At 35.8% G+C, this 15,191-nt stretch overlaps 1 protein-coding gene across 1 annotated transcript in view; it reads right to left on the reverse strand.

Annotated features, from left to right (window-relative positions):
* The window catches only part of IFT57 (intraflagellar transport 57), a 73,830-nt gene that overhangs the window by 25,032 nt on the left and 33,607 nt on the right, over positions 1-15,191 (reverse strand). Inside the window, exon 6 of the mRNA XM_028505137.2 lies at positions 4,416-4,538. Coding sequence (XP_028360938.1) covers positions 4,416-4,538 — 123 coding nt within the window. The remainder of the gene's footprint in view (positions 1-4,415; positions 4,539-15,191) is intronic.

Below are 15,191 nucleotides of genomic sequence, written 5' to 3' on the forward strand. Positions count from 1 at the left end.
AGTAGGTTGCAGTATCTACCTGTCACTTATTAGGAGGCAAAGGCAAGTGACTTCTCTGTTTCTGTTTCTTCATCTGTAGTACAGGTACCTGCATCTCATAGGGCTGTGGAAAGAACTAAAGGAGTTACTATATGTGAAGTGCTAAGAAGAGCACTTGGCACACAGTGAACACTTAGTAAGTATCAGTTACTATTATTATCATCATATTAGGAAGATTTACCAAAATAACACCTACATGAATCTGATTATATCCACATGTAAGAATATAAGACTGATGTTTCTAAATATTCCTTTAAGTGATGAAAGCATATGAAATTTTGTGAATTCTTCCTAAATACTGATATAGACACTGAACATAAAAGGGCTATGATAGAAAACAATAATGTCATCATAGCAATATTGTTACATAATAATAAACATTTATTAGGTATTGACTTGTGTCAGACACTGAACCTGATGTTTTATAACTCTGTAAGGTAAGTAATATAATTAGTCCAATTTTACAGATGAGGCAAAGCAGGAATTGAGAGGTATATAGCACCTTGCCTTGTGTCACATGACTAGTAAGTCGTATAAATGTAAATCCTGGGCACCAAGGGAAGGTGTGTGAAATAGGCTCCATTTTCTTCTGGGTCTTTATGGCTAGCACAGTTCCACTAAGTTTCTGAAACTTTTGTTGAGTTAAATGAGAAACTGATAGACTAAATGTGTGATCTCTACCTTCTAAAAATTTGTATTTATTTATTTTACAAATACAAATTGAGGTGAATTTATTTATTTTACAAATACAGAGAGGCAAAGAGAGGGAGAGAGAAAGAGAGGGAGAGAAACATCGATCAGTTCCTTCTTGTGCCCTGACTGGGGGCAAAACCCACAAGCCAGGCATGTACCCTAGCCGGGAATCAAACCAGCGACCTTTTGCTTTGCAGAGTGAAGCCCCACCGAGTCACATGGGTCAGGGCTGATTGCTACCTTCTAATTCACAGCATGCTGATTGCCCCCTCTCCCCTTGAAATATTGTTTTCATATTATTTTTATAATCAAAAACAAAATTGTACTTTAAAAAGACTCAGAGATTAGAATAATTCTTGACTAGTTACAGATTTAAATCTATTCTGATAATAATCACACATGTTTACTTTTAGTTTTAAATTCCACCAGAGTAGTAATGTAACACTTGTGGGTACTATTGGGTCTAATAGAGAACACTCCAAAAGATAAAAACACACCAGCAAAGAAAAGTGTAAGAGAAATAAACAGAAAAAAATAAGGAGGGAGAGAACAAAAGTAAAAGATACAGAGTCACAGTAAAACAATAATACTTGTAGATGATTTTATAATGTCAGGTGATTCTGACATCTACTCTAGTAGATGTCCTCAGACAGCCCTTCTAAGGAATTAATTCCTGAGCCTTATTCACTTAATCATAAATGAGGTATTAACTAGAGTGGAATGACCTAGGATTTGGCTGAATTTATTGACTCTCATAACAAAACTTCTTTTTCTACCTTTAGCCACGTTATTCCTGGTTTGGGCAGATCTGAGTTGGGTCTCTGGGTGTATAACGACTCTACAAGTGACCACCAGGAGCATCCTCTATAACCAACTGTAAAAAGGGAACTATTAATATAGTCCATTCAAGCTAGCATATGACAAAAATCTTTTATCCCCACTGTGGTACATACTACTTGTATTTTGGACAATATACTTATTTTCCTAATTGCAATTTGTTTAAGCTAATATAAAATATGTTTATATTCTTGAGAACTAGCAACAGTAACAAGTGATGCCAGAAACAGGGACAAGCTAGCCTGCAATGAAAATCTGATCGCAACCTCATGGAGAATATACAAAGTAAAATATTGATACATTATAGGATCTCATCAAAGCATACATAATGTAATATGCAAAAAGAATAGAAAAGGAGATTTACTTTTTTGTAATTCTCTGCTAGGTAGCATACAAGGAATACTGAACTTAAAAGTAAAGTAAAACAAATATTTGATTCAGTGCCAAATAAATATGGGCTTACTACTAACACAAGATCATTTAAAAGAAATTTATATTGGATTTAAATAATGGAAGCCCTTTATAATTTATCTCCCACATATCTATGCTCCTTAAAAATTAATCTAACAGTGATTAGTAAAATATATTGATCTGAAAATAATTCATTTTTTCCCCTCAAACACCAAGTTAAAACCCCTAAATGTCCAAAATAGCCTCATTTGAGTGAAGGTTATTTTTTTGGCCAAAATAAAGGTGAGGTTTTGGTTTTGGTAGAGGCAAGATTGAGGAAGAATGGGATCCACTACCATGGTAAAGTGTCAGCTCTGATGAAGGAGGATAATGAGTCTGAGACACCTCATATGTAACCAGGTTCTTTGTATTTCTGAGACATAAAAAACATTTCTCTACTCACTAATATGGTATTTTCTCAACTCAGTGTATGATTTTATTTTCCTTAAAGAAGCTGAATACAAAGTTGCCCATAAAGCTGTATTTCCCATTTGCTACACCTGACATACTTAGACAAAAGAAAAGGTTTTGAAATACTGGACACAAAGATCCAATGATAAGTCTCAATCAAATATGACTTTAGGTTGGTATGTTTTAGAACAAAAATCTAAATTCAAAGTGATATTCACATACTGTAAAAAATGCTATAAAAATATGGAAAACTTTATCTGACATTTTGAAATGTTGCCTATAAAGCCTGATTGCAGTGAATTTGCCACCGTGTATTCTCATAAGATCAAGGCTAGTCATGTATGGCATGAGACTAAGAGTCCAACTTTCAACTGGTTAATTCTTCCTCAAGCAGAACACTGTTCTCTATGAACCCACAATTTTGATTACTATGATACTGGTTTGTAATAGAATCTAACCTGCGCTTAATTTTGTAAAAATGTACATGTCAGCAGTTACATTTATATGTCTTCTTTATTCAGTTACTTCTATTATGTGTAAATTAATGACAGTATTTACTAACAAATAAAATAACACTCTTGTGTTATTTCATTAAAAACATTTCTCTACTCACTAATATGGTATTTGTTATCGTATTGGGTTCTAAATGAAATATTTGATTTCAAGAGTTTACTTAGTTTTAAAGAAAACAAATTAAACTTGCTTCCTTGTGGGATTAAGATGTACTTGAGAGTTCTCCACCACACAATTATTTTAACATGTCATTCTAATTCACAGTAGTCATTTTTAATTTTAGGAAGAGTCTTTGTTCTAACGAAAATGTGAGTTTTAGAAAAAAAATATTTTTGCAGCTTATAACTTTCAACACAGATCTAATCAGTGAAGAAATTCTTACTAGTGAGTATTTATAGATAAGGGACACGTAAACAATGAATTCACTCTCAGCATAGTCAAATAATAGTTGTCCTCCACAATGATTGAATGTATGGTAAGCAGGCTATAGAATTTGCCCACTTACTTGTATAAAGTTTGTTTCACAGCTATTCACAGTCTAGCAATACCTTTGTTCTCCTTATCCTGTTCTACGACTCCCCCAGGAGTCTAGGCTACCTATTACTTGCTCCAGGATACCGTTCCACAAATCCAAGTCCAGACATACTAAGAATAAATCAGCTTCCAGGGCACTCTGAAAACAGGAATTTTTGTAGGGCTTCTACTTAGGGGGCAGACACAGGATCTCGTTTTCAGAGTGACACCCTTCCCTAGAACATTGTTCCATAATGCTAAGGCTTGTCTCCAGCCTGCAAGGATGAAAATCCTTTAATTTCTTTAACTAGATGTCTCTCTAATCCCTTCTGTAAAGAATACTGTATTATAGTACTAATGAGAATAACATTGTCTAGTCACTTATCAACTCATTCTGAAGTTCTTACTTATAAATTGTAGGTAAAAAGAAAGTAGAAACTTGATTAAATGGGCCAGTTCACCTGGCTTAATCCCCAAATCTTATTGCACATAATTTCTTAATTATTTTCTTAATATTTAACTTCTAATCATATGTAGTTAATAGATAATATAAGGCAGCTTCCAGAAAGTCGTCTATTTTACCATTCAGCAGAGTTCTTAATCATCTACTAAGTCTACTCAGTTGGTATACAGTCATGGAATTTCAATTTTATTCACTATTCACCTAAACAAAAATACAATCACAAAAAATATATATCAAAATATACTGAGAAAATACCTTTCAATTCCAGGGAAACATGAAGTGGTACAAAACATTTTAAAGATCTATTCCTCGTTTTGTTTTTTTGACCATATTACATTATTTATTCATTCAATGTCAATTTACTGAGTCTGCAATAACACAATAACTGGAAACTGAACCCTAACACCCTTCTTAAATCACTGGTATGAGAGTGCCCTTGACCCTGAATTTGCCTTATAAAAGTCTATTTGAACAAAATGTGTTCTCTCTTCTATACCTTATTGTCAGTCCTAATCGTGACTTTCAGTTGTGGTAGTACACGTTCCACTTCTAGACTCCATTCTGCAGCATCTGTTGTGGATTCTAAAATATCTTCTTGTTTGGCAGACTCGTTCATATCCTAAGAGAGGAAAGATATCACAAGATGGTGAGTTTATAAAAAGAAGTAGTAAAATTGTGAGGCATCTTAGCAGGACTACACAATTTATACCAAGCATGGTAGTGTTAAAATTATAGTGGCAGCAGAAATTCTTTTCTGTCCTCATCCATGTTGAAAGAAAATAATGCACCAACTTGGTAGAACAGCAAAATAAGTATATTTTTAAAAGAAGCAAATACATGATTCAACTATTTTTAAATAAATTTTATTGTAGTTTTCTCATTACCATTTAACTATTTTTATATTTTTGAGATACCATAGTGCATTCAATGGGAATACTATCAAATGGAGAAGCCATTTTTGTGTGTCACTTGGTAACAGTAGAGAAGATACACACGTTTGATATGAAAACATTTTCTTACTGACAACACAAACTCCCAATCTGAAAGACAAAAAAGATAAGATAATATGGTATTTGTCTTTCACCTACCATATGATCTCATCTTTAACAGGAACCTAAACAACAAAACAAACAAACAAGCAAAATATAACCAAAGACACTGAAATAAAGAACAGGCTGACAGTGTCCAGAGGGGAGAGGGGAGAGGGGAGGGAATTTCAGGGGAATTTCAGGGGAAAGGGGGAAAGGTTTACAAGAGCAAGTATAAAGGACACATGGACAAAAACTAGGGGTGGGTGGAAATGGGAGGGAGGTGGGGAGGGCTGGGTAGGTGGGCTGGGATGGGAGTAAAAGATAGAAAATTGTACTTGAACAATTAAAATAAAATAAAAAATAAATGAAATGTGACCACTAACAAAAAAAAGATAAGATCCTAAAAACGAAGGGCTTATCATTTATAGATTTTTATACTCATAATTAAAGTGATATTCTGGTTAGGGTAAAATATAGCTTAAAAATGTAATTTAATGTAGGCCTATCTGAACTCAAACAGAGTGGGGGCCAAATTTCTTCACTTGGCTTCTGCTGTTGAGTAAGAAAGTCAATTCATGCCTGTTTTTGAATAAAAAAGGGAACCTTTCTCTCCCACCCACCATTTTCTGAGCCCTTCACATTTCAGCACTGAGTATATATAAACCTGAAAATGTAAAAAATATATAAATCAATGATTTAAAATAAAGTCTAAAGCATTAACTTCAGTAGCAATTTTTCTATTTAGTTACCTTGATAAATTACAGGAAAATGTAAGGAAAAATATAAAATTTATTATTGTACAATAATACAGAAAAAAAGAAAGCCAAGAGACATAAGCAGCCAAATTATATAGATTCTAATTTGAACAAATGATCTACAAAAAGATGTTTTTGAGACCATCAGAGAAATCTGAATGTGGAAGAGTATAAGATGATATTAAGGAACTATTAATTTTATAGATATGATAATGACATAGTGGTTATACTTTTAAAAAGCCCTTATAAATTAGAGATAAATGCTGAAATATTCCAGATGAGTTGACATGATGTCTGAAACTTAACATTACAGGGCAAATACGGGGGGGGGGGGGTGCTCGGGGGAAAACACAGTTGTCCAGATGTTAGCCACTGCAACAGGGTACTGCTGCATAAGGGTTCATTACCATGTTCTCTCTAATTTGGTACATGTTTAAAATATTCCATAATATAAAATTTAAAAATAAAAGACTATACACTGTATAAACAACCTCATGGTAAATTATATTTTCAACGTTAACTTACATCACTAAAAGACATTTTCTTAGATGAATGCTCATTGACTAATCTCCCCAATCTAGTCTAACACTAAGTACAAGAATAACCTTATATTGGCATTTGTATTTTAAAGGGAGCCTGAGGTCTTTAGGAGCTTTGAACTCACTCCCAACTGAGTCTCCAGGGCACTGCTGACATAAAGCCTTTCTTCTCCCACCTCCTAGCTCACATTAGCAAGTCCTGAGTGGACTTAGAGCCTTAAAAGGAACATATATTGTTTTTTGTTCAGAAACTCAGGGGTCTCTATAGTTCTAATCACACAATTAGAAGATGGACAAGTAATACATGCTTTTATATTTTATAATATGTGGTCTGAATTTATTGTTACATACTATTTAAACAGAGTATTAAAAAATATAAGTGTTAATTTAAGAGAAGTAAAATGTGGAAATTCTAAGTAAAAATGTTCGAGATAATCTTTTAAACATTCCAGCACTCCTTTGAATAGAGAAACATTGGATTCTTTTGAGTACTTATTAGAATGCTATGTGCATCCCTACAAATTGAATCCAGGGTAGCATAAGAACACCACAGCTAGGAAGGGATGGCAGCATTCACAAAGTAGACATGCGTGAAGTTATATGAATATATGTGATGGCAGGAAAAGAGATACTGGGTCTTCCAGTTAAAACCTAGAGCCATGGCGAGAGCTCTTTGTCATGCAACTCCACATGGACATCCTTAACATGCATATACTTCGAGGAGCCAGGTAATGCAACTTATGGTACATCCCTTTACTTGTTCTGGCTCTAGGAGGCCCAATTGTGACTAGCTCACTTTCCAAAGAAAACAAGAAAGACTTATGGGGTTGAGAGTGGGAGGATGTATGTGTTGCTAGTGGTATGTGAGCCCTGACATTTGGGGCACGTGGGTGGTATACACTTGAGTTTGTTCCTGCAGTTATGAGTCCCCATATTCCAATTGCACAGAGCCAGGCAGAGCCAAAGGGGCATATCCTCCGAGCAGCAGTTCTGCATGAATCTTAACAGAAGGTAGATATGCTGGTCACTGATTTAAAAATAAATCTGATTTATGGAACCACTGTTTGGGTGACTTGAAGCTGGATGCTACTGATTAACTCCTGAGCAATACTCACAATCCTGTCCCCTTATTCCCACTCATCCTTCTGTGTGATTCCGTACAGGAGGGTGGAGTAGCGATCCCCAAATTAGGCCAGAGAGGGTACCCATGCAGATTCTCACTTTCTTCAGGCCTGAACATAGAGGTGTTCAAGTTGTACATAACATACTCAAAACTTTTACTCAAAGAAGGGCACATTTCTCTAACTTTCTCAAATGCAGATGGGTTAGCAGTGGCCCTGTTTGAATCAGACTCATAATCTAAGAGTAGGGTACATGGAGATCAAACACTCCATTAAGGTATCTCAGTGCATAAGCTATTTGTTTTTACACAGGGCCCTTCAGTAAGTTGCATTTATCCTTCTTAGCTTATTATTTGGTCCCCTTAAGTGATGATTTGCTAACTCCTATTCCTAATGTTCTAAAATGTTTTAATGCTCAAAAGTTTTCACTTACTCCTGGGCCACAGTCAATATACTGGGGGAAATGGCCCAGTTACTAAATGAAGACAAGGCAAAAAGAGAACATTAGGCTTGATAGAGCAGCATTAACTCATTCAAACTATAGAGTCTCTTTCTACTTCCATGTTTACACATCTATTTCATAACCTTGGTCCTCACTCAAAATTTCCAAAGGCCCAATAAGTGGATACATTAACTGAACAGGCTCTATATACAGAGTACAAATCATTTTAAAACTATACCATGCCTTGGTTATAGTACTTTGAGAAAAACTTTCCTTTCCCATTGTTTCTCTATTTAACAAATGGTATTTTATGTGGAGCTATTAGTAAAAGAGAAATAAACTGTTGTTTCCATTTAATCAAAATTTTCTATCATCATGACACAGTCCCTCTCTGAGACAAGATTAACTAAGATAAAGCATAGCTCTTGGGAAATTGTGTTTTTCAGTTAATGCTGCTGAAAAAACAATTAGAAGCTCAATAATACACAGGCTATCCAGAAGTCTCATTTACAATTAATTAGTTTACCAATAAGCCATTTGTTTAGCTTCCATAAGATGTGAGGTGAGAATCCAGGTATTGTGCTCAGTGTGGAAAAATAAAAGGATTTAATCCAAGTCTGCAAAGAGTTTACAGCCGATTAGGAAGAGTCTGAGGCTAGTTAACGGGGGTAAAAATTGGTCCTACGATAAAAGAGACTCATGAGAACTGACTCTGACATTGCCAAAGGGAAAATGAAAGATACCAATCTAAACCATTCCTTGACAACCCTGGACTTCCATAGAGGGACATACCACGAAAGCCAGTTCAAGGACCAAACATGTGATGTTAATAGTCTGCTCAGAATTCTTTCTAGTAAGTAATCCCTCCTTTTCCCAGTAATTAATGGGATGATTAAACATCTGAAGAAATACTATGTTCTGGGTCTGTGTGTGTGTGAATATGTAAATGAAAGTATTTCCAAAACTTGTCTAATTATGAATACCTTACAATACTTCCCTTGATCACTGAGAAACACCTTGTCTACAAAAAGGAACATACACGGCTGCATGGATGAATCCGAGTGAAGCTCAAAGGCTCAAGCATCCATGAGAAGACATTTGCTTGGACATGGAGACCCCAAATTAGAAGTTAAGGAAAGATCACAAGTTCAGGTGGGAGCCTGGCCAGTAGACCCTAGATCACAATGTCCAGGGCAGAAACTGAATTCACAGACTTACAAGTGAAAATGGGATATGAAGAGAGGGCCAGATGATCCCAGTACTAAACCAGCAATGAAGCAAGTGGAGATGCTTGTTTTCAACTACCAAGTCAAATCCCGTGTCTTGAAAGGATGAGGCATCACTGTCAGACTGGATACTGGACACTGGTAAAGGCCGACATTTACTGACCATAATACCACCTTTTTTTGATGTCTCTTGCTGTACTATTCTGTAATACAATGACATCCTCAGGGCTCAGAAATCTGAATATGACTGATCTCACACTAAATGACACCAGATGGCTACAACTTTCTCCATTCTTGTCTGCTTTTAAAGTGTTCCAGTAGCTTTTCCTGTTACCAAGATGCCAAGGGATCACCTTTGGATGTTTCCTTGCTTGCCTGCAGAGTAACTCTTCCTCCTCCTAAAGAGCTGTGGCTTTAGAACCCTAATACCCAGGCTTGTTAGAATTTAGGTAAATTAAGAATCCAGGAGGAAAAAAGTGAGAGCACTGGGGGCAGAGGGTGGGAGGTTGAGATTCTGCATAAACATTTTAAAAAATGGAAGTGGTTATATTTATTTTGGTTGCTCACAGGCATTGTTTTTTAGACCTTTCCTCATTTGATGCTTTGTTCAAGATAGGCTAGATGGACAAAAAGCTAAGTAGTAAATATAATATGGATGGTGCTACCTTAATCAACAGGTGTTTCTCCTAAGGGTATCTAGTGCTCCTCTTTCTTTACCATCTATCAATAAACGAAAAGCTAGAGGGATAAATAATAAGTTATTTTAATCAAGGAGAGTGTTCCCTCAAAATCCAATGACTTTAACAAATCATAGTTAAGGCAGAGAGTTAAATCCTTTCATGTCCCTACAAGTCAATTCTACTTCATGATTAAAGGAGCGTAACTCATGAGTGTGATTCATTCAATCTTTCCAAATTAGGTTTTACATGATTTAACACATTACTAAAAAGAAAAATGTTTAATACCATACAAAAAGTATTTTCACATTTGTTCTGAATAACTAAATTAAACCTTGCCTATAATCTACTAAAATAAATACATCCCCCCCAAACCAGCATTTATAAAAAATTGTGTATGTATTCTTACATGTTTAAACTTCAGTCACCTTCAAAGTGCTCTCCATTTGATCCCATACACCTATCAAGACGTTTTTTCCACTGCTCAAAACAGTTTTTGAATTTGCCAATTTCGATGCCTTTTAGTGCTTCTACTGTTTTTTTGTTTCACCTCTTCTACATCAGTAAAACGTTTACCTTTGAGGTCTTTTTTCATCAGGGAAACAAACAAACAAACAAAAAGTCACTGGGGGTGAGATTGGTTGAATAGGGAGGGTGGGGCATGGGGGTCATGATATTTTTTGGTCAAAAACTACTGAACACTCAGCCCCATGTGGGCAGGTGTGCTTGTAAATTACCCATCATGAAATGGGAAAATACACCGAGTCTTCAGCCTGGCTGCTGTGGTTCAGTGGACTGAGTGCTGGCCTATGAACTACAGGGTCAACTGTTCAATTCCCAATCAGGACACATGCCTGGGTTGCAGCCCAATAGGTGGCATGTGAGAGGCAACCACACGCTGATGTTTCTCTTCCCTTTCTTTCTCCCTCCCCTTCCCCTTTCTCTAAAAATAAATTTTAAAAATCTTTAAAAAAAAATTCACTGAAGCCCAACACACACTCTCACAACACCAGCTGGTAGATTGATACAGATGGGTTCCTGGAACATTCTCCCAGTGGGGGAAGCCTGTTGTACAACAAAGGACCCACCCTCCAGAAGATAATTCTGGGTTTTTGGAGGTCTCCCCTTGTATGAAGTTCATTTTTTAAGTTCGATTTTAAGATTATCAAAAAATTGTATCCTGACTTATAATGTGAACTAAGATTTGCAAAAATTATACTCCTACAAAATTTTTTAAAGATTTTATTTATTTATTTTTAGAAAGGGAAGGGAGGGAGATAGAGAGAGAAAGAGAAACGTCAATGTGAGGTTGCTGGGGGTTATGGCCGGCAACCCAGGCATGTACCCTGGCTGGGAATCGAACCTGAGACACTTTGGTTCGCAGCCCATGCTCAATCCACTGAGCTATGCCAGCCAGGGACAAATTTTTTAAAAAGTAAAAAAAAAAAAAAAAAAGCTCCCCAAATTCACACAAATTTAATTTTCCAATAATTATTTTTGAATGACAATGTCAAATTATTGTTGAATGAGACTTCAACTTCCAGTATTATTTCTATTTAATATATCAGATACCTAACTTTGCTACTACTTTAGCTACTTTAATGTACATTCTGTGGTAAGGTAAAATCATCTCTGGACTTTTACTTTTCTCAAAATAAAACCAAAAGAAAGTACTCTAAGAAGTATATATGGAGAAACTACTATAGACATTATCTTGGTGATCTAGATTATGCAAAATAAGTTTAATTCTTTATGGCCTGACTTTCTATAAAACTTCTTTTCTTTGAGATGGCAACTTCTTGGATATATCAGTGCCCAAATAGCTCTTAAGAGCTCAATTCATATACCTTCTGAAAGGGGCATGAACGTCCAATTAACTGTCAAGATTGAATATGTAGTCCCAAGACTCAAGGAAAAGGGAACTAAGTTGGATTGAAAATCGCCACATTATGGTGTAAACGGTAAGAGGATGAGTCCCATCTCTGCTCAAACCCCACCTCTGTCACTTACTAGCCATCGGTCAAGTTACTTAACCTCCCTAAATTTCAGGGGTTTTGTCTGTAAAATAGGGATAATGACAGTTACCACTCAATGGAACAGTTGCTCTGAGAATTATGTTAGATGATGCATTTAAAAGACTTGCACAGTGCCTAATACAAAGCTAGCTGCCCATACATTACAGCAGTTATTCTTATCATCATTATACGCCAAGCATGGGTTAGATGCACAATCATAACACCATAGGGTGTTATTATTCCCAGGGTGTCTTATTCCCATTTTTGCAAATGAATAAAGTGAGCTAAAAAGTTGTTAGGGAATTTTCCCAATGTCACATCATTAGTAAGTGTCAGGGCCCAGGCAATGTTACTCTACAGCACAAACTCTGAAACATCTTACTGTATGCCTACTGATCCTTTGTCCAATAGGTTACAACTATATTCCCCTCATTTATCACTTGTCTTTTAACTTTATGGTGTTCCCCACCCCAACTCACCCCTACATATACAAGGTTTTAATTTTTATGTTATTCAGATTTATAAGAACTTTTCTTTTACAGTGTTTAGGTTTCTTGTCATGCTTTATCATGCCCATTTCAACCCATGACAATAACACTTGTCACTCATGTTTTTGTTTTTGTGTCTCATCATTCTTTAATTTGTTGATCCACAGGGGTTTTATTTCTGTGTAACGTATGAGGGAAGAGTCCACCTTTTTTCTCCAAATGAATAGCTTGTTATCCTCTCACCATTTAATTGAATAGTTCAGTTTTCCCCACTGATTTGCATTGCTTCATATATTAATATCACTACATATTTGCATTATGAATTCTGTATTACTTCATTCATTTTTGTTTAATTTTTTCAGACTTCGACAAAAATTACACAAATAGCACAAAAAAATCCCACATCCTTCATCAGATTCACCAAATATTAGCATCTTACATAATCTCAGAACAATTATGCATAAAGGGATACAATGTTCACATCTGGATGCTGAGATTAGGAGAAATTTTCACATCTCTTTGTACTTTTTCCAATAAAAGCAGGTAATATTATAAGTTTGATTCACTTCCAAAAACTACAGGTGGTAAATGCTATAGGTGTTTGAGTAAGACAGAAGTGTGTTGTAATGGCAATGTGAGGTTTCAGTTTAACCTCATAAAAATTCACGGAATATAAATAACTAGAAAAGAGACAAGCCAATAATTTATAGGCAGAAAAGCATCATAAACAAAAACAATAAAATATGTATAAGCATGGCCTGTGAAGACCACAGAGAGACTAGGGTTTAGAAAGGAGAATACTGGATAGAAAAATAAAAAGAGTTGAATAGCTTGTGAAATGCCTTAAAACTAGGCTAAAGAATGTGAATATTGTCCTCGAAGCCAGAGGGGAGGCAAAGAAGAGTTGCAAGCAAGGTACAATGACTTTGTTATCCAACAGATCTTTATTTAGTGCCTACTATATGCCAGGTACTGTTTTGTTCTAGGAAGAGGGAATAAGATGATAAAAATCCTTACAAAAGAACATTCTAGTGATGTTTTATGAAAATTTGTGGGTCATAGAATTAAAACGGGTTGGGTGATAAAGTAAGATATCACTTAAGACGCAGAATTTGAACTAAAACTTGAGCATTTTAAGTCAGGTAGAAAGATGATGGCAAGGCATTTTAGAGAAAAGACAAAGGAAAAGAGGATGATGGAATGGAAGCCCATGTGGTTGTGAGTTGTTTGGAAACTGAGAGGACCTGTTTACCTGGAACAAAGTTATACCAGTGGAAAACCATAAGGTTGGTTATGTGAACAGTTACCCAACTGCAAAGGATCTTGAAGGCCAGACGTAAGAGGTACCATTTTATAATCTATCTAAATGAGCCTGTAGACACTGAAAAGCTATCAAAAGTTACTGAAGTCAGAATGACCTGATAAAAGTCATGTTTTGGTAAGATAGAAGAGTATAGTAAAACTATTTTTAAAAAGGGTGGGGTGGGATTAAAGGATAAGGACCAAAGACCATTTAGGACTGTTATTGTCACACAGTCCAGACAGAGAGGAAGAAGGCCTGACTTTGACGGACAGCTGAAGGGATGGGTATGAGAGGTATTATAAAGGCTGCATCCACAGGTCTCAGTGACTAACTAGATGTCCTGGATAAAAATGAATCATCCACCAGGCACATATTCAAAGCACTGACACTGGTAGGGGTGGGTGGCAATAGGTATGCACGGGCTTCAAGATTATAGGTTTATAAAGAACTGAAAAAAAGCACATAGTCTGGGTACCCATCTAGCATATTAAATTACATAAGAAATATCTACTGTGTTGATTCAGGAAATATAGCCTATCTATTTATAAAATGATAACTCTTAAATAATTGCTGGAAAAATCATTATATCACTTTTCTTCAAATTACCCTTAGTTATTTCTGTAGGGGAGACCTTATGTGACAGCGGATTTACTCTAGTGGGCCTTCAATAACAATCCATGTTACTGATTATGAAATAAAACCATGACATCACCAGGGCTTACTAATTTACATCAAAGCTTCTTACTCAAAAATAATCATGGCAACCTAAAAACTAGTAAGTATTGAGAGATGAGGGCTTCTTTATTCTGTTCTGCTATACAGCACATAATAAATAATGTAACTAATCCCAGTCTCCAAGAATGGTGAAAAATTTTTAAGAAATGCATCAAGGGCATAATCTATGCCAGCATCATGCTAGGTGCTGTGCACAAGTTGTTATGGTTATCTCAAAACAACCCTGGGAAGGACTGTGTCCCCATTTTACAGAGAAGAAAGCAGAGTCACAGAGAGGTTAATTTGCTATTGTGATGTGGCTACAGTTGTGCAGCCTGGATTTTACCTATGGCTGCTATTTCAGCCACAGCAACTATTTTGAAGTTATGGATTCAGATTTGGAAGGGACCTTGAAAAGTCCTTGCCCTAGTTCTTGATAGGCTCACAATAATACCAGGATGAAAATAAGGATCTATCTTATTTCAAGTGTAGGTTCAAAACTATACAAAGATCAAGCAAAATTCTCTTTAACACCCAGCAAGAACTGCTGTTTGAGCCTCCTCTGTGCAGGAAGCACTACAGCTTTCTTCTCTAACCTACATTTCCTATTCATCTCCAGATATAAAACTGATAGGGTGGTGCAGGTTAATTACCAGGAAAATAAAAGCATTTACTCAGTCAGAGTGTGTTCCATCACACTTAAACATGTGGTGTTTTCATTGTTTCTCCTGTGAAATAATAGACTTTTCATAGTCCCAATACAGAAAGTAGGACTAACATTCAAATGTTTTAGGGAAGGAGGAGTAAAAACATTTTCCTCAAGCAGGAATCGGAACCAGTGGTACCATGGGGCAAGTTATATTGTAGAACAGTATTTTTCCCCTATATTACTTGGAAAAGACATTTTGCTAAGAATTGTAAGTAATATGTAAAATGAAGAAAATTTAAAGTATTTAAGATA

The sequence above is a fragment of the Phyllostomus discolor genome, chromosome 2 (genome assembly GCF_004126475.2).
Source record: "Phyllostomus discolor isolate MPI-MPIP mPhyDis1 chromosome 2, mPhyDis1.pri.v3, whole genome shotgun sequence".
In the NCBI taxonomy this organism is placed as follows: Eukaryota; Metazoa; Chordata; class Mammalia; order Chiroptera; family Phyllostomidae; genus Phyllostomus; species Phyllostomus discolor.